General features: G+C 37.8%; 1 protein-coding gene and 1 long non-coding RNA gene across 13 annotated transcripts in view; one reads left to right on the forward strand and one right to left on the reverse strand.

Annotated features, from left to right (window-relative positions):
* The first annotated feature begins 7209 nt into the window (after positions 1-7209).
* The window catches only part of LOC127943188 (uncharacterized), an 83344-nt gene continuing 66986 nt past the window's right edge, over positions 7210-23567 (forward strand). The window contains exons 1-3 of one of the 3 annotated variants that reach the window (XR_008149591.1): positions 7210-7402; positions 10029-10266; positions 10408-10508. This is a non-coding gene — a long non-coding RNA (uncharacterized LOC127943188). The remainder of the gene's footprint in view (positions 7403-10028; positions 10267-10407; positions 10509-23567) is intronic. The other 2 variants (XR_008149592.1, XR_008149590.1) reach the window with 2 other exon arrangements.
* The window catches only part of LOC127943178 (CD276 antigen), a 75231-nt gene continuing 61752 nt past the window's right edge, over positions 10089-23567 (reverse strand). For 3 of the 10 annotated variants that reach the window (XM_052539399.1, XM_052539398.1, XM_052539397.1), the window contains exons 2-6: positions 23130-23345; positions 22206-22246; positions 21718-22050; positions 21046-21100; positions 10089-10199 (exon numbers count right to left, since the gene is read on the reverse strand). In XM_052539399.1, coding sequence (XP_052395359.1) covers positions 10169-10199; positions 21046-21100; positions 21718-22050; positions 22206-22246; positions 23130-23161 — 492 coding nt within the window. In that variant the 5' untranslated portion in view covers positions 23162-23345 and the 3' untranslated portion in view covers positions 10089-10168. Of the gene's footprint in view, positions 10200-20579; positions 21101-21717; positions 22051-22205; positions 22247-23129; positions 23346-23567 lie in introns of those variants that run through there. The other 7 variants (XM_052539401.1, XM_052539402.1, XM_052539400.1 and 4 more) reach the window with 4 other exon arrangements.

Raw genomic sequence — 23567 nt, forward strand, 5'->3', positions numbered from 1 at the left:
TTGATAAGGAATCGATAGGTCAACAATATAATTTGGAGTAATGCCATGAAACACTTTAAAAACCATCAGCAAAACCTTGAATTAAATTCTCAATTCTACAAGCAACCAGTTTAAAGAAAACAAAACTGGAGTAATTCTCTCTCTTCTTTGTGTAAGTCAAAAGTCTAGCAGCAGTATTTTGTACTTATTGAAGACAATTTAATTGAACTTTGGAATACCTATATTGTCATGACCGGGATGCAGGAATACACAGAGAGATCCAAGTGCAGGTATGTTGTTTGTTAGGGGTAATCAAAAGGCTAAACATTCCAGGCAGGGGTCAAAAGCAGAGTATAAATCCAACACGAAAACAGACAAGAACACAAGGCAAGATCAAGACTACAGATACGTCAGGATAACTAAACATTAGACAAGGACTCCGTGACACATACTCAGACAGACCTGGTATAAATACACAGAAGTTAATGAGGGAACTGGAGACAGGTGGGGAATAATCAATTAACCCAAACAAGGAGGAAGGTGACCAAATAAAGGAACAGACAGTTCATAAAATGACAGACACCGTGGGAAAGGAGGACATCTAGTGGAAACCCAGGGAACAGAACCCAGACACTGTGACATATATAAACTGAATTACAGTAATCGATGAGTGATGACACAAAGGCATGAATAAAAGTCTCCAGATCCTTAAAAGAGAAATGTTTTCAGTTTATAAATAATTCTTAGTTGATAATAGGCAGCCCTCACAACACTAGTAATGGAACCCTGCTTATCTAAAAATAAGGCTGAATTCATCATAAATGGTGGTCTCATCAACCAAATTTTTAACATGATCTGAAAATCTTATCTTCATGGTGGCCAACCTTCTTATAATTTCTCTGGCAGGCAGGGCCGTAGCTGGGGTTTGTGGGGCCCCGGTGCAGGTTGTACCAGTGGGCCCTGTTTGAAAGTGTTTATTTTGTATGTTCGTTCTGTTTATTTGTTCGTGCTATTTACACAGTGTTTAAAGGTCCCGTTATTCTCAATTTTTTTTAAAGCTTTGATTGTGTTTACAGTGTGCAATATAACATGTGTTCATGTTTCGCGTGTAAAGAAACCGTATTTTTCACACAATTCACCTATCTTTATAACGCTGTTTTCACTGTCACAAAAATGAGCTGATGACTTCCTTGTTCTATAAAATCCCTCCTTCAGAAATACGTAACGAGTTCTGATTGGGCCAGCAGTTCCTGTGTGGTGATTCGACACCAGCTTAGAGCAGGCTGACCTCCTGGTAACATGATTGGACTAGTTTTGAGAATCAAGTTGGCAGGAGCATGTGCTGGAGATGTAATTATAATCACAGGAGCGTTTTTACTAACGAGATGCGCATTAAAATAGCATTCGTTTTTTTGCACAGCCCTAACATTTAGTTAACAAAGCTAAACAGCGTTGCCCTTTGTGTAGTAAGTTACAGAAACTGTTAAACGCACCAACTTAAATAATAAAATACACGTACCGGTTGTGGTCCATAAACAACGCCTTCCCCAGACAAAGAAGGAACTGCTACATCTTTCAAGAATAATCTTTTTGCGAATCCAGCATTAAACTGATTTGGATTGAGGAAATTGTCCTCAGCAAGCTGTCCTCAGCAAAATGTGCTGCACATAGTTTTACATGTGGACTATAATTTTCGGGAACCGAGTTAAACATCAATTGTAACCATTAATCTCCAAGTACAGCGTCCCTGGGAAGCCCAAACAAAGATGATTGGACTCAGAGATGAAAATAGCAGTGTTTCAAACGACATGGCAAACACAAAGGCAGCTCTTCCTCTTTTCCGTCGGAGGGAGCGAAAAACTGTTTTAGTGACGTCATTACTACAGGAACTAGAGGGATGTAGTCCAAACGGGTCGTTTTTTGTAGGCAAATTCTGTTAAATAAAATATCTCTCTTGGCATTGAACTTTGAGTTTTAGAATTTTACAGATATTATTTATACTCTAACAACAACATTACACACTAACTAAAGTTTAAAACATTGGATCACAAAGAAGGGGACCTTTAAGCTTTTTCAAGTTTGTAAGTGTCCAGGTACAGAAACCGAATAATTAAATGTAAAATAGCACTGTAAAAATTTAATATACAGTCAAACCAAAATGTATTCAGACCCTTTCAACATTTCTCACAATATGAGTTAATTTGCTATAGTTTAGAAAATGGTAATAAAATATTACAAGAACTCAGAGTTAAACTGTCAAAACAAATTAATCTTGATAATATCAGGTAACTTTGATGGAAAGATATGTAATGGATTACAATCAAACAAAACTTCAGACATCTGTTAATAATTTGTTGACCAATTACCAAGTATTGATTAATTTTGTTCAGTCTGTGGTGTGAAAAGGTTGCATTAGCAATTCCGAAAAAAAAAAAAAAAAAAAAACGTGAGCAAAACATGATCAGGTCAAAGTGTCTGAATACCTTTTGGTCCCAAATACATCTTTGTTTTTTTTTTTTTTTTTTTTTTTTAATCAATTTCACTATTAGTAAACTGTTTGAACATTTTTTGGGTATAATATGTCACAGTTTGCTTTATGTCGTTACATTTTCCAAGTATGATAACCCATACTTGGAATTGGTGCTTTGCATTTAACCCGTCCAAGTGCACATACACAGCAGTGAGAAGTGAACACACACCCGGAGCAGTGGGCTGCTATAGATCCACCACCCAGGGAGCAACTGGGGGTTCAGTGCCTTGCTCAAGAGAACTCCAGTCATGGATATTGAGAGTGGAAGAGAGCACTGTTCATTCACTCCCCCCTACCTACAACTCCTGCTAGCACAAGACTCGAACCTGCAACCTTTGGGTTACAAGTCCAACTCTCTAACCATTAGGCCACAGCTGCCTCTCTCATTTTCTTTAATTTAAATGTTTACATTTTTCTTTCATTGGGTTAACATTACAGCAGCTAGTAGCTAAATTAGGCGCAGTCACTTTAAGAGACAATGAACACATCCAATATAACATACGATTTTTTTTTTCTCAACTGTTTACTTTCACTTAAGACATAACCAACAGTTATTTCGAAAATACTATCCAAGACGGGTATTGTCACATATTTTTTTATGTATTTATCGGTACAAGAGCAAAAACAGACTTCATTTATTTTTTTAGTTTTTATAAGAATATTAAAAAATATGCTTTCGTAAAACATAATTATTATTATAAATATTCAAAAATACTAAATCTGAAATTATGAGAAAAAAAATACTACAAAAGAAATTTCCACATAAAAAGTACAACTGACAATCAATTTTATGAAAAATTAAGAAATTCAGAATTTATAAAAAAGCTTTTTATTTCATAATTATGACACAATTATGATTTAAAATTCAATTTTGGGGTCCCTTCACTCGGCCACCCAACAGAAATCACCATTCAGGTCTACCAGGCCAAGGTGCTCAAAGAGCTGCACGGGGGCAGTGCTGACCCAGGGGTTTTGCAGGAGGCGCGCACTGCTACCAATCTCACTTTCCGGGCGACGGATGTTACAGCACGCTCCTTGGGTTAGGTGATGTCCACTTTGGTGGTCCAGCAGCACCACCTATGGCTAAACCTGGCAGACATGAGGGAGTCTGATTGGACTCAACTCCTCAACTCCTGGCCTCTTCGGCAACACGGTGGAGAATTTTGCCCAGCAGTTCTCTGCTGCCCAGAAGCAGACTGAGGCCATCAAGCACATCCTGCCCCAGCGCCCCGCTGCTGCCTCCACACTGCTGCTGACACAGTCACTTCAGCCAAAGGCGCCCCCTGTGGTCCCCTCCACTCCCATTCAGCCACAGCAGCAGCCTTCACCCCGGCCACAGCGAGGAGATGGCCACAGAAGGGCGTTGCCGCCTGCCTCTGCCACTAAACCTGCCAACTGGGTTCGCACAACGAGGGTGGGCAAGGATGCTCCTGACATGCATAGAGGGCTCAACCCTGCTGGCAAAGGGCACGATAGAGCTGGTCCCTGCAGCCGACATGAAGTCTGGCTTTTACAGACCCTACTTCATACCCAAGAAAACAGGTGAGTTAAGCCCAATCCTGGACTTGTGTGCCTTGAACCAGGCCTTGAACCCAGTCACTGTGTTGATGGGTGCACACTTCAGAGGGCAACCTTTGAACCCTTGCTCTCAGTAGAGCAAAGGTTTTTATCATTGAAAACTGAACCCCTGATGGCTTTGACTTCAGTTAAGAGGGTCGGGGACCTGCAGGCATTTTCAATTGAAGAAGTGTGTCTGCCAAATCTCACTTTATCTTGAGTCCCCAGCCTGGATACTTGCCCAAAGTTCCCACCTCTCACTTTAGAGATCAGGTGGTGAACTTGCATGCTGCTCTGTCCAGTACTTATGCTCCGCACTTATGTAGACAGAACTCAGACCAGCTCTTTATTTGTTACGGAGGCCAGCAGAAGGGAAAGGCTGTCTCCAAGCAGAGGTTATTCCACTGGATAGTGGATGCTGTTGTCCTGGCTTATCAGGCTCAAGACTTGCCATGCCCCCTAGGGTTGAGAGCTCACTCAACTAAGAGTGTAGCCTCTCCCTGGGCACTGGTGCATGGCGCCTTGCTAACAGACATCTGTAGAGCTGGGGGCTGGGCGACACCTAACATATTTGCAAGATTATATAATCTCTGTGTAAAGCCCATGTCCTCTATCTGGCGTAAAATGTGACCGACTGAAAGGGAACATTTAGGTCACTTATGTAACCCTCGTTCCCTGAAGGAGAGAACGGAGGGAACGGAGACGTTACGTCCCTTTGCCACATCGCTTGTCTGCTGAACGGCCAGGTCACAGGGCTCGGCTCCTCAGCGAAGACTTGAATGCGAGTTGCTTGCGCTGCTCCTCATATACCCACACAGCAGGGCGGAACTCGAGATGCAAATCCCACAGACCAAGACACACTGTGTACCATTGGCTCATTTTGTTACCACTTGAAGGTGATTGGGCTCTCGGGCGAGACCCCATTTGCCAGTCTTTTTTATGATGTAATGTCTCCATTCCCTCCTTCAGGGAACAAAGGTTACATACATAACCTAGACGTTTGTTCCAATAGCAAAACTATGTTAGCATTTTATATGACTTCATAAAAACAGGAAAAAAAAAATATTAATTGGTTATGGTGGTCAGAGAGAGAGGAGAAAATGCAAATATATATATTTTTAATCATAATATTTATACAAACTAATCTAAATCTTAATAATCACTCATAATGGAAATCACTACTGAACAGTTGGATATATTTTATTTACCATCACCGAGCAGACATGGACAGCCAGTATGCATTTATTATGTGTTATTATGTGTTAACTCTAACCCAAGCCTAACCCTAACATTAGCCCATTATGAACCCAACCTTTTGAAAGGGATGTTGATCCAAGACCAACTAGGTGTCAAGAAAAGCAGGCTGGATTCAGATGCGGGTTAAACAAAGCTTTATTCATGCAGAAAAAATCAGTCATGAAATCGATCATTCTGCTGTCTCCTGATCGAAAGAATAGCAGCGGCTGACATCAGCCGCAACAACGGCAGAGGAGGCGAAGCCAGCAAGGTGGGCATCTACAAAATCGACAGCCGAGACCCAGGATGGGATGAGAACCAGAGGGATATTCTTGGCAACTGAGCACACTGTGAGGGGGCAGAAAACAATACGGCTACGAGCACTGGAGCCTGGTGACGAGACAAGACATGGTGAGTACACTGACCAACAAGATGATCAGAGCAATTGGAATGAATCACAACAGTCTGACAAAAGACAGAAAAACACAGGGAACTATAAAGGGAGGAAATTAGAGGTAACAAGGACCAGGTGGCGAACACTATAGGTTAACAAGCGGAGAACAAGGAGGGTGGGAAACAAATAACACAGACACTCGCACGTGGTGAGCTGTCAAACAATCCACACCCACAAACACACACACACAACCCTCAATCCAAAGAGCAGATGATTAGACCAGTGACCCGACACTAGGATGTTTATCCAGGAAAAATGTTCTGCTCCTATTCACTTCTAAGTAAATATGATTCAGTGCAAGTTCCAAATGTGCTTTAGCCCTTCTATTTTAAACATACACTACTGAACAAAATCTTAAGACCAGGGGATGCATTGCAAGTTTTACACATTTCGCACTAGTGGATTATAACTGGGTTGTAAGTGCAACCCAGAGAAGAAAGAAGAAAAGAAGAAACAGGAGCAAGAGACAAAAAAATACAGTATAGGCAATTTATTGACAACTGCATTTAAACTCAAACAGGCTATTCATCAACTGATCAAAAGTTTAAGACCATAGCCATAAAAAGATCAAATCTGCACAAAAATATGGCTTTCATGTCATTGTTCTTCAAGCAGTCATACTGTCAAGATCTCCTGATGGCAAAGGCAAAAAGGCTTTCTCTCTTTGAACATGGCAGGATTGTTGAGCTGCACAAGCAAGGCCTCTCGCAACGCACCATCGCTGCCCCGAGGTTGGACGTAGTAAGACATTTATTTAAAAATCATGAGACTTATGGAACAAAAAAGTCAAGTGGTAGACCCAAAAAGATTTCACCTGCACTGAGCTGCAGGATCCGACGGGTTGTCTGTGAAGACACAGGTAACCAATAACCAATAACCAAGATGTCATCTGCTAGAGAAGGACTTCAAGAACAAAAAACATCTTCAAAGGCCACGTCTCCTCCCACGACACAAACTTGCCCGTTTGGAATTTGCAAGGGAGCACCAAACATGGGACACTGAAAGGTGGAAGAAAGTTTTATTCTCTGACAAGAAAAAAATTAACCTGGATGATCCTGATGTCTTCCAACATTACTGGCATGACAAGAAGATCCCACCTTAGATGTTTTTTAAGCGGCACAGTGGAGAAGGCTCCATCATGATCTGGGATGCTTTTTCCTTCAATAGGAAAATGGAGCTTCAGGTTGTGCGGGGGCGTCAAAAGGCCAGCAGTCTTTCATATTCTTCTTGGTACTTCATCCAGACCTGTTCTTATTTGGATATTTTTAAAAGCAACACCAACAGCAGATCACACAATGCCCTTACAATATATGAATATTTTCAAAACAAGAATGTTCTTCTGTATAAGTGGCAATGCCTTGCAATACCTGTAATAGTTTACATTAGCTGTAGTCATGTGGATTCTGCTCCTCCCATCACAACTATGCTCTGTGTTTCCTCCTCATCTACACAGTCTCTCAAACTTCTGGAGTACACACATCTTTAACACAGAGAAGATGAGAAAGAAAGGTTTTTTTGAGGCTGATCTTTTTAGGCTGTGGCAAAACAAAAATACATTTCCCTGAACAAAACAAAATTTTTTCTTCTTGAAGAATGAAGATGGATGTATTCCAGCTTCACCAATCAAGAACAGTTCTTCATCAAAGGTGTGTAAAGCATTCAAACTTCTACAGTAGTTGTATTCCATTTGTTCAGTAATATAGGAGCTGTCCTACATAAAAAAAATAAAATAAAAAAAATAATAATAATAATAAAATACTATAGGCATAAAACCTAATGTGTCTGGATTATGTGCGTAGTGATATTGATATGCTTTGTTTAGAACAACATTGTACCATTAAACAAACAAATAAGATTTTAATATAAAAAAATAATAATAATTGGGCTGCAGAACACACAAAATATAGACCATAATTGGTCATTCAAATTTATTCCTAGCCAGTCAAAAATAGCTAATATATCTGTTTTTGTTTTTTGTGTTTTTCTGTAGAAAATTTCACATTAAATCCCACCATTAATGACTCTGCAACATGGACTATTTTTTGTTAAATGAGCTCACCGTTTTCATTTTTAATTTGAGTGGTCACTTTGAAAAACTAAATTGTACAATATGTACAGGTATGCTTTAATCAATTTTGAGAGCAAATATCAGATCATCAAAAACACATGCTAATATTAAGGTAGCATGGAAGCTTGGTAGCTTGGGGCTTGGAAAAGCATCCTTAAAGATACTTAAATATACAGTTTAAAAGTTCATTTTGAATAAAACTTTAGATTCTTTTGAAGTCAGGCTGTGAATTGTAAAGTGCATCTTAATGCCTCAAACTAAAGTCTTGAATTTCTTTTGAATCTCTTCTACAATACAGTGTTGCAATTTGGTGCTCTACTTTCCGCAAGCCATAGTTACTAGTAACTCTTTTGAGCAACACAATTTTTGCTACATACAGTAGTTGTGAAATTAGTGGGACAGACATGCATGTGTGATCTGTCTCTGTTTGGAGAATGTTACTGATGCTATCAGTCATCTAAAATTCAACACATTTCCAAGAATGGACTGAAGACTTCTCTTCTAAATTTCACAGATTGTTTGCTAAAAAAAAAATAAAATATCTTTTCACAGAAAGAAATATTAAAGGGTCACTTCCTTACTCGAGGCATTAAGTAACAAAGGCAAAATGTCTTAATAACAATTTCATCATTTAAGCTTTGTGCAAGATGCTATATTAGATACCAACATTTTTTTTTTTCTTTAAAAAAAAAGTTACAGACATCTCTAATGGGGTAGATGCATATGTTGTCCATGTTAGATTTATAGTCTAACAAGTGTGTGCATAGACACTTCTAGTTTCTAGTTTTACCTGATGCCAGTGTAGAGAGAAAGCCAAAATGTTCACACATAATATCACTTCAAATACTATGTTTGTGTCAGGTGAACTAATGGAATAATCAGAAACTGTCTTGGACTCATGATGTACATGCTATCAGAAATGTCCTACTTCCCATTTCTGAAGCCGTGATTACCAGCTCGTCACGTTCACATGCTTTGTTGTCGGAAAGAATAGAAATAATCCCTGACAGCAACAATGTTTAGTTCCAGATCTGGACCACATACTGAATGATGGCTTTGATACTATATACAGTGTCTGATACTCTGATACTGCGGCAAGAACGCCAGTAGTGTTGCACCAATCAGGAATGAAGGATTTTTTTTTTTTTTTTTTATGTTCTGTACAAGAAAGTTTTGAACTATTCTATTATTTATGCACACACAGACATCAAGCAGCAGCACATCAATCTCAACATTGGTCATGTCAAGAAAAAAACACGAAGCCCAGTTGAAAATTCTTTAGACTTTTTTTTGAATGTGTGTGTGTGTGATAATGATATCTTAGTGTTCTATGACGTCATGAGTCATTTGCAAACAAGCAGCTCCACATGCCTCAAACCCTATATCTCTGCTAGTCGTCTTGGCCATCTAGTGGAATGTAAAGGGATCTTCAAGATAACAGCATTCCTGTGCTGTTACAGTAAATGTCCTGAGGGTTTAAGAAACTGATGCTAAATAAAGATATTTTTCTCATCTGATCTCTTCATTCTGAAGCTGGAAGGACAATGAGATGTAAATCAGAAAAACATCCAGACACAACAACAGCTTGTTTTCATATTTCAGTGAGTTCATGTTTTTAGTTTTTGTCAGGTCAAAGTTCTCGTCATGATATTTACTGTGCAAAGAGTAACTGTTACATTCAGATCTGTTAATAAAACCATAAAAATTAGTGTAAATCAGCACAAAGTGTGTCAGATTGGCTGATATTCTAAATAAAAATAGAAATGTTTCACAATAAACCCTTTTTTTTAATTAGCTGTGCAATGAAAAAGGTTAAAAACAATAATTCTTCCATTAGCATTGTTAAATCATTTGTTCAAAGTCACCTGGTCTTTAAAACGTTTCAGTTTCACAAAATGTTAGCATTGTCCATGAAGTGTTTATACCTGAAACATTTAGTTGTTGAAATGTTACTTGATTCAGAAGTAAAATTCTCATTATGTTTGAAGAATAGTGAACTAGAATGTTTCCTAATGATCAAATAAACAAGAAAAAGTGCTTTTAAAACATTTTAAAACTGGATATTTGAATTCAGAAAGTTCATCTGATTTAAAACTAGCAATCAAACCTTCATGCTGATACTGTATCCTATAAACAAACAAGGCATGAAGGGCAGATTCAAGACATGATGTGCGTGTGAAACTGTTGCTTTCTGTTTCTTTTAGTTCCTTTGTAGATCAGAATGAGGATGTCTTGGTGATCTGATGACCACAAAACAGACTGTAATTGTCCACTCGCCTTCTCATCTCTGACAGATGCCCTCAGTCTCTATGAGTTCCTCCTCCCAAGAGAACGTCAGTCAATATTATCTTTGAGTCTCACAAGAGCTGAACAATCTGTCAGGATCAAAACAAGAGAGAGCAACTTTAGGGATTGAACTCAGCTAGAAGAAAAAGAATACAGGTAATTTCTTGTTGTAGAACAAGTTTTTAATAGTTAATTATTGAAATCTATTTGAAAGGCAAATTTGTGATAAGCCAGGATGTGTTTCTTTGCTTTATTCAAATCTCTCTCTCTCTCTCTCTCTTTCATTTTGATCTGTAGGTCAGAATGAGCAGGAACATATAAGAGAAATGTTTGACTTGAAGAACACGATGTGTTTTCCCAAAGAGTTTAATGGCAGGAAGCTTCAATCACATTATCATGTAAGTCTGAGTACATTTACTAATTTATTAAATTTACTGCTGTTCATTTCATCATTTCATTATTGGATCAAAAATTACATGCATTCCTGCTGAAAAGACCATCTTATTTGTATTATTAGATATCAGACTTCATTATTTAGTGACTATTTTATTTAAATACAATACTTCAGAGCAGGGGCGTATATAACTTGGGAAACACTTTTTAGTATCACGTAATTTCATCCACCGCACTTTCTCAGCGAAGTGTGTTCACATAGAGGTTTTCAAGAGCTGGTCTGAATAAATATAGATTTAAACTCAAAGAGACAGGATAGTCTGCACATGACCTGATATTTTATTCGGACCCAGTCACCCAGAATAAGGCGAGATGTACATCACGAGCGCTAAACTCTCATGAGTGTGTTTTATTTATACTCGAAGCCAGAGGGCGCTCTCGTGCAGAATGTTGAACCAGGAAACTGGACAAAAGCGTCCAGCTATCACTGTATGAAAAACAGAAACGTTTGGAAACACGAAGACATTAAGCATATTGCAACAAGATATGTTTTTTTTTTTTTTTTCAAGTCATCTCCAGGTAATAAATAAAGCATGTGAACAAAGCAGTGCTACTTCTGCCTTGTCATGTGATTAAAAAAAAGTGTTTCTAGTAGGCTATAAAATGTGTACTCCTCCACAAGGCTTGAAACGGGAAGCGATCGCAGTGTCATACTGTCCTATGCTGCTAAGGTATCTTTGTAGCCTAATCCTTTTACTCAATTGTGTACTCATCAGTACCTCCAGGTGGTTGGCATGAGCTTGTATATGGAAATTACCCACATAAGCCTTGGCAACAAACCAAATTTGGTAGCATCACAGTTTCAACTTTCCCGGAAGAGCTTTACCATTGATGTTCTTGAGTCCAGTCTCTTGCCTTTTCTCTAGTCTATATTTCTTGAGTTTACTATTGTCCAAGACTTTTGTTGTGATTTTCCATGACCGTTGGTATGGGCTCTTCCGCTATACAAAACCTGTCATTATTTAGTCAGCCTTTGGCAATGGAGATGATGTGAGGTTTTATGGGTTTTATCTCTATTCGTGCCAATCTGATGTTTTCTTGGAGCTTATCCAGCTGCTGCTTAGTGCATGCTTTAGTCATCGTGATGCTAGTCAAATAATCTATGAATGCCCTGATTGGAGGGAGCCGCAACCGTTTTTCCTAACATTCCTCTCCAACCACCTAACTGGATGCCTGAATTATACTTGTTTGGTTCTTACCCTTTTTTTTCTTTTTTAGTAAAACCTGTAGAACACTGACTGGTGAGCCAGATCTAATCTCAAAAAAGATTACAAATTGGCCAAACCTTGCATTAAAAAAAATATTTTAAATGGTTAGTTCACCCCAAAAACGTATTTGTTTGTGTAATTTATTTGTGTGTGGTGCTGCTGACACAGGAGCCGTTGTTCTGATGTAGAACCAGGATGCACTGTGCCTTTTTTACGGGCAGAACAAGATGCTCACTGTACATAAAACAGTCTTTGTAAACAAGTCTAAAGATTTCGACAGAAAGAATGACTTGCACGTTTTTGCCCAGCCTTACTTATTTGAACCACAAACACAGACAATGAGCTAAGAGAGATCATCTTTCCTTGGTTCTCTGGTGGAAAAGACACCGTTTTGTGCTGTTTTTCAATTGCCACATGAACACAAGATCTTGAGACACTGAATAAGGAACATGTTTTTGCTGTTGCTAAAGAAAATGAGTTTTTCATTATGTTGCTGTCTCTACCACAAATGTTCTTTCTCACATCATGTTTGCCAGTATTAAATCGATTTTGTATTATGTAACATCACATGCTTATGTTAAAATACATACTGATAGCATGGCTATGTGCACATTGTGCAAAAACATAAAGTAGATAAAAAATGTGTAAACATCATTGTGGTCAGGGTTCAGTTCTGCTACAGTTGGATGAGTACAAACTTAGTTACACACTAACCCAGGGCCAGCTCATACCTTTATGGGGCACTAAGCAGACATTTATTTGGGGGGCCCTCGTTGCTGCCAATACAATTGACTTTTGTGAATGCTTGATTATTCACACACTATAAATCTAACACATTTTCAATTTTATTTGTTGCAGCTGTGTTGCTTACATCATACCACTGGCTGCCTGCCATGTTTTTACCTTTCTACAATATTTAATTACGTTCAAAGTCTTACAGTACTGAGTGGCATATATGGTGTACTGAAAAGTACCTAAATAAGCAGACAATGCATTTACTGTCAACACCAGTTGTTAACCATTTTAAGGAAATTCAGCTGTCAGAAAAAAAAAATGCCATGGGTTATCAATATGTATGAATAAATAAAAATCAAGCTTTCATTTCATGTACTCTTGGGGGCCCCTAACAGATATTGGGAAAGTCATAAATGCTCTTTGCAATGCACTGTATATGTCAAATATACAGTATTTTTGCCCTGTTTTATAGTAAAACTCCCTAATATATTAAGACAAGTTTTTAAAAAATATACTACTTGAACTGAGTTATTAGAAAGAAAAAAAAAGTATGTTGAGGAAGAGGATTTTTTGTTTTGGATGAAGAGGATGTAGATACTAAACTTATTTAGTCATAACTCATTCTGAACTATTATGAATGACCTACTGAGGGCTGCAGAGAAGCTTTAAAACATACAGGATCAGACAATCTTTCTTTACAGAGGCCATATGGATCTACCAGTGCACCAGTTTTTGAGAATAATAAAATCATTTCAAGGGACACAAAAATTATAGCAGTGGATCCTGATGATATATTGAGGTCTTTTCAATTGAAATGAGCAAGAAACTAAATATTATTTACAACATTATTACCTGTATTCCACAGCCTCAGACAAATGGTCTGGAGTGATATCCTGTATGCAAACTAATCATTCTTTTGAACTGGTTCTTTTTAATGAACTAGATGAACCAGTTCCCCAATGGTTAACCATGGCTCACTGAGAAGGGTAATGAGACATTGCATTCTCTAGTGGACAATTTGGCAAACACCTCAGACTGATGTCTGAAGTCATGATTCAAAAGTGACAGTGAAGTTGGCAGATGACAGTCCGTGACATCACTATCAGCGCGACCAGTGTTATCAAAAATGTCTGTAGTTCATGTATTATGGAAGCAAAATAATGACATATGTCTTTGAAACAAAAATGCATGCTGAATAGCACAAACTGAAAAAAATAATGCATTGCATTAACAGTACTTGTATTTTAATGCCTTGTATTTCCAGGGCTTGCATTTTTAGGTCCTGAAATTTAACATAATTGTTAAGCTGTGAGTATTTAATTTCAAAATATTTCACACACCTTTTCATGATTAAAAAATCAATAATTAATATTCACGTTCCAGAATTCACTTCCAAAATATTCAATCGGTTTAAAAATACGATGTATAATGTTCGACAGGCAAATTTCGTTCCATTTTATTTAACTTTCCAAATTCATTGATTAAAATTCGCCAGATAATTCACCATTTCACTTCCGGGAGCTGCAGGAATAGCAGTAGAGCACAGATGCATGATCTCCATCCACTGTCAGTCGCTCACCAGCAGGTGGTGCAAGCGGCTGTTGATTAAAGGTCCCGTTCTTCGTGATCCCATGTTTTGAACTTTAGTTAGTGTGTAATGTTGTTGTAATAGTATAAATAATATCTGTAAAATTCTAAAGCTCAAAGTTCAATGCCAAGCGAGATATTTTATTTAACAGAATTCGCCAACAAAAAACGACCCGTTTGGACTACATTCCTCTAGTTCCTGCAGTAATGACATCACTAAAACAGTTTTTGACTAACATCCGCCCATATGAATACACAAAAAAGGGGGCTTGGTCTTGTTGCGCTCCAACGGAGAAGAGGAAGAGTTGCTTTTGTGTTTGTCGCCATGTTATTGAAACGCTGTTATTTTAATCTCAGAGTCCAATCACCTTTGTTTGGGCTTCCCAGGGATGCTGTACTTGGAGATTAATGGTTACAATTTATGTTTAAATCGGTTCCCGAAAATTATAATCCACATGTAAAACTATGTGCAGCAAATTTTGCTGAGGACAGCTTCCTCAATCTCAATCAGTTTAATGCCGGATTCGCACAAAGATTATTCTTGAAAGATGGAGCAGTTACGAGCAATTTGTCTGGAGAAGGCGTTGTTTATGGACCACAACCGGTAAGTGTATTTTATTAAGTTGGTGCGTTTAACAGTTTCTGTAAATTATTACACAAAGGGCAACGCTGTTTAGCTTTGTTAACTAGATATTAGGGCTATGCAAAAAAATCGAATGCAATTTTCATGCGGATCTCGTCAGTAAAAACGCTCCTGTGAATATAAGTACCGTATTTTTCGGACTATAAGTCTCACCTGAGTATAAGTTGCATCAGTCCTGTAGACTCTCACTGAAATCAGCCCTCTAGCGGCTGTAGACGGTAATGTTTTATCTTGTTATATTGCACACTGTAAACACAATCAAAGCTTCAAAAAAGCACGAAAAACAGGACCTTTAAGACCAAAGCAACAGGTTCAGTTACAAAAACTGATCTGCAGAAATGGATCAAGTGCTAAGTAGAAGTTTTGATTATAGGGGCATGCAGAAAAGCTGATTGTGTGTATGTTTAATTCAACATCTTCGCTGTTACCACAAAGGAGATTATAGTGGTGTTTTACCCAACGCTGAAGTACAGAACTAACATTACATCTAAGGAAGACACATATTGCTTCGGTTGTTTAGTTCCCGTAACATGAATACAGTAAGAGCTTTGTTGTGCAGCATAACAGCGTCATTCATTGTAACGGCAGTTTAGGCAAGAGTGCAGATATACTCGCGATGTGTGACAGCTCCGGAAAAAAAAGTGAGCGTTCTTTGATCGCTCTCTGTAGTTAAACCACAATTTAAATAACAGATTTGTTTCATTCTAATAAGAGAAACAATGTGAAGTTTATCGTTTAGTCACTGGCTTGATTCAATGATGCATAAACAGTATTAAATTATTTAGAAAGAAAGTCTGTGTGAACTTGAATAATTAGCTACTAATCAGAAATCGCTGATCACAGATCAGGCATTAATGAACACTGTTACTCACTGTTTGTGCCGGTGCTGTCGAATCCATATCATAAAAGTCTGTAACGCCTGTGCTGACATTGCGACTGAATTATATGTAAATATTTGGGTGGACAAAGCAGAGAAAGGGGAGGTAACATTTCTCCTTACAATGTCACATGGAGGAGATTCCAGATCAGCCCGTTTGAGCTTCCATTTTCTCAAAGGCAGAGAAAGATAGCAAAATCTCGATTTACACCGATTAAAATTTCTCGAAACTTGGGGACCATATACAGGCTAGGGGAACTCATATTAATGTTAAAAAACCTCAGAAAGTGAAATGTTCATGTCATAGGACCTTTAAGAACATAATCAGGCCTTGGTTGCAGCAAAACTTTCATAAATCCTGGTGCAAAATCCATGCAAAAAGGTGAAACAGAAAGAGCTTTTAAATCCCCAACTCTCTTGAGGGAGGATAAAGCTAAAAGAAGGACTGTCTTTAGAGTCAGGATTTTTTCAGACAAAGTTTCCAAGGGCTCAAACGGATGTCCAGATAATTCTCGCAATACAATAGATAGATCCCACAATGGAACTCGTGCAGGGCAGAAAGGTCTCATCCGTCGTGAACCCTGCATAAAGCGAGAGACCAGAGAATGACGGCCCACTGAAATGGAGTCTATATATGCGTGGTTAGCTGATATGGCTGCCACATACACTTTAAGAGTGGTTGGTGTTACTCCTTTTGAAAAACGGTCTTGAAGAGTCTCTAGTACTGAAGCAAAAGTGCAGTAAGCAGTAAATATTTTCCATTTGAAGGCATATAAAGGTCTCGTAAAAACAGCCCTAGAATTAATTATAGTCTCAGTGGTCTTTACTGAGAGTCCGGGACATATTACCTGTTATTAATTTTATTAATACATATTAACTCTTATTAATTATACACCCCGCACACAGGCCACACCCACAGCTTCCATATATCTGGCCTTGGGTGCCAAATCATTCCCAGTGTGTGTGACAGCAAGTCCTGTATGAGGGGAATCTCCCATCTCCCATATGGCTCACCATTTGGGGGTGCAACCTCCATTCCCCCTCCTCTAGGCTGTGTCTCAAGAGCAAATGCGCTCTGAAGTTCAAGTGTCTGGGGACATGAACCAATCGGATCGACAGAAATCTGTTCTTAGACCATAGAAGGATGTTCCTCACCAGCCTTCATAGTGGGCGAGAACGTATCCTCCTTGGTGTTTCAAACACGATACAACCACTATGTTGTCCGACCTGATTAACACACGACGGCCAATCAGCAGCCTTGACAAACAGCCCCCAACCTGTCAATTTCGCATCCGTCATGACAGTCTCGGAGCAAAAAAAGAAATTTGGTCGACATCCTTTATCGTCATAACACACCTCTGTGTCACCAAAACAACAGGGTGAAATCCTTTGGCTTTTCATCCACCACTGAAATGGACACATGTGCCAGACCCTTGGGCTGTCCCTCAAACTCTGAAGCCTGAATTGTGCAGAGTGTCTGAGGGGGCGCTCAAAGTTGTAGCTTGATCCGATGCTGCTCGAGGCGGCATTTGCGGTGAGAGGGTTGGATGCAAATTAGCAGTCCAACAGCGCTACAGTCCCTTACGAACAGCAGACGTATCAGGAACTGCTGTTAGGGGCCTGAGGACGAGAGGTCTTTGCTGTCGAACTCAGGTCTAGTCTTTTTCATTGTCGCTGGCAAGCCGGTGGATAAGTTCTAGGACCCCAATCATTACGAAGGAGTGCCATGGGTGAAGGCTCTTCCTGTGAAGTGACCCGTTGGTGGTTTGAGAATATTGAACACAATTGCGTCGATGGCTGGTGTTGCTCTGTTTCTTTGGACCTGTGAGGAATCAGCCAGCGGAAAGCGGCTGCTTGCTGCTTCGCTGCCCTAAATTTCTCCACCACTGAGGTGACTGCCTCTCCAAACAACCCATCCTTGGAAATTGGGGCATTCATTAGAAATTATTCATCTTTTTCTTTGATATCGGTGATTAAGCCTCAGGTGGAGCTTAACTGTTAGCATCCCTGCCATAGAACGGCTTACTGCTTGGACAGTGTGTTTGGTAGCACGTAGTGCCAAATATGTTACCCGTCATAGCTCTTTCACAGCCTCCGGGGTGATACCTTCTCCCTCATCAAGTTATTTCAAGAGCTCTACTTTGTAGGCTTGAAGCACCACCATCGAATGGAGAGTGGCTGCTGCTTGACCTGCAGCCAGGTAAGACTTACCGATGAGGTTGGACATGACTTGACATGCCTTCGAAGGAACAGAGGAGCAAGACTTTCAGGCCGTGGGCGAATTTGGCATGACATGTTTGGCAAGAGTCTCTTCCACTACGTATAGTGGAAGAGCCACGGTCCGCCATGTCAGGAATGGTGGCGAAATTCGCAGCCGCAGCATTTGTAATGCACACTGAGTAAGGCTGTTTCCATGACCTCAAAACCTCTTGGTGGTGTACCAGGAAGAAGGGCAACAGCCTATGGGGCTGTGCAGGTAGGTGTACGACTAGTTAGAAAACAGTCATCCAGCTTAGATGAAGATTGGATCTCGGCTGCCTCCACTTCCCAATCTAGCCCCAGTTTATCCACCTCATGAGTAACCACATCCAACAGCTCACTGTAGGAAGGGGAAATGCTTTTCTCCTGTCCACTCGGAGGGACAGAACCACATGTGTCCAGAATGTCCTCTGCCTCCGAAGCCGGGGTAGTGCGTGCTTCTAATTGACTTCACTGGTCTCCATTGAATCCAATGGGGTCGCTGTGTCCATTTCTTTTACTGTCTATGAGTTTGAACGATAGATCTATGACACAGGTACCATATTGTCGGGATACAGTTGTGATTAGCTAATTCGTTTCCACAACAATGCATCAAACTGTGGTGGTTAATCAGCGGGTTATGTCGTTGTACGGGAAATGCACCCCCGCGACTACACCTTGTGTAACAAAATATATTTTTAATATCTAATAAACTAGTTTCCATATTCTTGATCAACACAAAGCAAATAAATGCGATTATAAGTCTGTTCTTTATTTAAGCCTGTAAAAAAAAAAAAAAAATCTAATTAATATACTGTATTTTTTTTTTTTCATAACAGCCTTTCCTGTCCCACTATATACTAAACAATGTTTAAAAGGAAAATGTACAGGAAAATCCAAATTATATTGCTGTTTTTTCTTTTCTTTTTTTTCTCAGCTCTCTCACTTTCGGTTTCTCTGCTGAGAATGCCTTTGAAATATTTGCATTTTTTTGCTGCTACTGTAACGATAAACTGAAGTCAAGTTATGACAGTGTAGAGGTACAACAGCAACAATATATAAAACATCATTCAAAGAAAATATTCACTTGAGGATCAGGTCCATATGTATTTCCAAACAAGCTAAGAAATCTTCCCTCTGATGCTCATGTAAGTTTGAGTTTATTTACTCATTATTTGATTCACTGCTGCTCTTTCCAATAAAATGAGATTAGGTAAAATCATACTCAGAATGTAGATATGTCGGGAATCTTATTACAAATCTAAACTGTTTTCCAACACTTAGTTTATTCACATTATTAAACCAATTGAAGCAAATGTTCAGTTTGGAGATCACAAGAGTCTTCTTTAAAAATAAAGTTAATGACTTTCTTGGAGCAATAAATTATGCTATCAATTAAAATTAGATCATTATATGATGCATCATAAATTAATTGAATAACCAAAAATTACGCTTAACTCAATTATGATGATGATCCATTTTATACAGCACACTGTATTTCTGTGTCAAATTGTGCAACTGCATTGTTTGCTCCAATTCATTTAAATGTATACTAGAAGAAATTTGGAAGAATGACGACTGCCTGTAAAAATGTCTCTTATTTTCAATAAAACATAACACGTGTCAATAGATTAGAAAACCAACATAAAGAGAAGTAGAATAAACCAGACGAGAATCTCGGGTTCAGAAAGCAAATACTGCCCTTGAGAGAAGTTTCTATTTACCCACAGATTTAGTTCCGTTCTTTTAGGTTTCAAAACATATAATCTTTATCTTCTTAGAAATGACTTTTGTCATTTTAGCCTTCATTTTGATTATTTATTTATTTATTATTATTACTTCATTCATCCATCAATTCATAAGTTTGTGATCTGTATTTTTTTCTTTTGTTTTTTACTTTATCAATGCTATATTTATTTGAATTAAAAATACAGGGGGGAAACTGTAGTGAAAAAATACTACAATTTTAAATAAGTTTTTTATTTTATTGTACTTTAAAATATAAATATAATGTATTCCTGTAATGCAAAGCTTAAATTTCAGTAGCCATTACTCCAGGTTTCATTGTCACATGATCCTTCAGAAGTACACACACACACACACACACACACACACTAGTGTACATTGTTACAATATATTTGTAGTTTGATTAAATATTGTTCTTTTTAATATTTTATTTATCAAAAATGCTGAAAAAAGTATCACAGGTTTCAAAAATAAATGAATAAAACAATAAGTAGCACAACTGTTTACAACATTGATAATCAGCATATTAAATTAAATGTATGCATTTAGCAGACGCTTTTATCAAAAGTGACTTACAGTGCATTCAAGCTATCAATTTTTACTTATGTGTTCCCGGGGAAACGAACTCCCAACCTTACGCTTCATAGCGCAATGCTCTACCATTTGAATTACAGGAACACCGATGAACAAATCAGAATGATTTCTGAAGGATCATGTGACACTGAAGACTGGAGGAATGATGCTGAAAGTTGGCTTTGCATCACAGGAATAAATTATATTATAAAGTACATTAAGTAGAAAAACATTATTTAAATACAGTAGCAATAGTTGTCTATTTTTTCTTTTCTTTTTGCTTTAAATAAATGCAGGCTTGGTGAGCATAAAAAACTTTTTTGTAAAACATTAACAAACACCTCAAATGTTTTACCAGCAGTGTATAACTGCAATAATAATAATAATAATAATATTAATAATAATGGAATGAAGTTTGGTATATGTGTATTTTTACTGTTTACTTGCAAGAAATACATAAAGAATACAAAATACATTTATTCCTTCCAAAAAACATATGAACTGTTAAGGCAGAAACATATTTGACAGCAAAATGTTCCTGTTTCAGAGTTTCAAGATCTCATTCTGTTATACGATAAGAACAAACAGAGCAAATTGTTTTCAGCAAAAGTATATCAAGAGAGAGGATCTGCAGCAGAAAATGTGATTGAGCATGGCATGCCACTCTGCTTCTGATGTGATCACTCATTTGTTATCATGTCCTGGAAAATACAGGCTGCTGACGTATACAGTGTGCAACAGGCCCTTCAGTTTACCACAGGTGCTTCTCTATATTGGGTTTGAGTTCTTTTCCTGTGATTAATGAAATAGACTACAGACATGGAAATTAATAGAATGATAATGCAAACACAGATCACTATTGATATTGTTCCTACTGTAGTTCATGGTTTTCTTGTTGAGGAGATTCTGTACTAGCGACTGCAGCTGAATCTGCAACAAAACAAATGTTTAGAGAGAGAGAGAGAGAAAGAGAGATAACATTACTGTACTGTGATAAAACAACATATTTGTTTATAATTCATATTGGATATGGATCATACAGCAGTCAGACTGTTTTTAAAGGTGCTGTATGTAATTTGTTTTAACTGTACTAATGCATAAAAATAACAATATGTTTGCAGATATTTAGGAAACATGTTAAGTTCACACATATGCTTCTCTGAAAAACAATGCTGAGTTATTCTGCTTTGAAATGTGCGTTCTGTATCTGAATGTCTGTTTTTGTTTTGGGCTTTGTAATTCTGCCTACCGACAGTTTATCCATTAATATTTTGACAGCCACAGTTGCCAATTGGTGGAAAACACAGCATAATTCAGCCACGGGAGCAAATTAACTGGATCAAAGATCACAGATTCTGCCCAACTTAAAAAGCCTTGGCATCCATCTAAAAACTGCTCTGACCAGAGACAAATCAACTCATCAATGTACATTGACAGGAGAAACAGCTCTTCAGTATTTTTAATTTGGACTAAAGTACCCCTTTCAATGTCACTGTTACATACTGCACCTTTAAAACCTCAAACATAAATTAACAATTTTTCCACACCGTTAATGAACAGCCATACAATCTCCTGTTTAGAATAAGATGAGTGAGTGATGAAGCAGCTAAACTCTCCTTCATCAGCGTGAGTGAGATTGATGAGTTTGATGGAGAAGTTTCTTCTCTCATACTCCTCTGGGAAAGTTTCAGCTCTGTTCTTGTACCGTGAGTTCTGTCGCTCTACTGAATCTTTACCGCTAATTATATCATAAACAGTCTCGCTGCCTTTGTCTCTCCAAAGCACATTAATATCTTGAAGTTTAAGATCATGTTCATCTGAAGAACACGGCAAGACAACAGAACCACCAATAAACCCCTCGACTGTGTCCTGCAGAAAGACTGAAATCACACAAACATTAATTGTAAACAGTTTGGCATTTATACATGTGGTGTGTATATATATATATATATATATATATATATATATATATATATATATATATATATATATATATATATATATATATATATATATATATTTGTTTTGTGCTCACCTTTGTTTATCAGCACTAAAAATGCACAGATGAAGCAGTATCTGCAGAAAGAAAAAATAATAATAATAATAATTCAAGTTCCTTTAACTTTGTTAATCTCAACCATTAGAATCAGTTTAATCTCATTGTTTGAGATGAACAGAACTGATCAGCAGTGATCACAACAGTTAGAAATGCTCTCTAATTTGCAATGACATCAACACACTTACAACACTAAAAACATTATGGGAAGTGACTGCTGATAATAATGCACATTAGCTTAGAACAATAATGTTTACGTTTTATACAATTAACTAAAAATATAAAATTTGCCTGCTGGTCTACATTCAAAACGAACTGATTTGAATTTCACATGAGATGAATGTCAAGGTCATGTGTTTGTGCTTCCTTCACGTGCTATCTGAAACGTCCTACTTCCCACTTCTGAAATTATACTTCCAAGTTTGTCGCTTTAAAGTGCTTTATTGTAAGAAAGAACAGGAATCATGAGTACAGTCCATTCATGAGTTCACTTTTGTCTGTTTCCTGGTGAAATCTTATTTAAGCCATTTTTCAACATGCTGATGATTCCTGAATCTAGGTCAAATTAATGCAATTTGTGTTAAATACATATACATCATATATTTATTTATATATGTGAATATACAATACTGTAATAGCAGGAGAAAGCAATGTAGATGTTGTGGGAAAAACATATACAGCTATGTTTCTCTTTCCACACCATTCTCAGAAACTTGGCTATCAAAATAACCTCAGTTTCCCAGTTGTAAATACAACTTGAAATGACATTCATGTCCTATTTCCAACAAGGAAACCTGTGAAAGCAACATTGATTCACACGTAACACACATAATCAAGATTTCACACAGGTTCATGACAATCAGACATGATTTCTCTACAGGTTTATGAAGATAATTTGAATACCTACGTCTAAGATGAAACTTTGATCGTTTCATAGTTCTCTCCTTGTAGCATGAAGCCAGCTGAACAAGCAGTTTCAGAGTAGGTTTAGAGTTGACAAAACCAACAAATCCAACCTGGTTTAGATCAGGTTCAGCAGTCTCCTAAAGCCCGATATAAACCTTCTGTCAACTCCAGGGTTGAATCCAGAGTTTGTGATTAACTCTAGAACACATGCAGCTGAAAGTGTGAGAAGTGCAGCAACAGTCAATCACACAGAACATGGAGATGTTGTACTTAACCTCTTAAGATCATAGAATTTTTTTTAGGTAAAAATTAAGGCATTAAGTTATGCTCTGTCCTCGTTAGGGGACCTTCGGACTCAATCACTAAAAAAAAAAATATTTTTTAAATCATTAATGCTTATTGTTATTTTTGTTTTGTTTTACCAGACTTTGTTTA

The sequence above is a fragment of the Carassius gibelio genome, chromosome A22 (genome assembly GCF_023724105.1).
Source record: "Carassius gibelio isolate Cgi1373 ecotype wild population from Czech Republic chromosome A22, carGib1.2-hapl.c, whole genome shotgun sequence".
Taxonomy (NCBI): Eukaryota; Metazoa; Chordata; class Actinopteri; order Cypriniformes; family Cyprinidae; genus Carassius; species Carassius gibelio.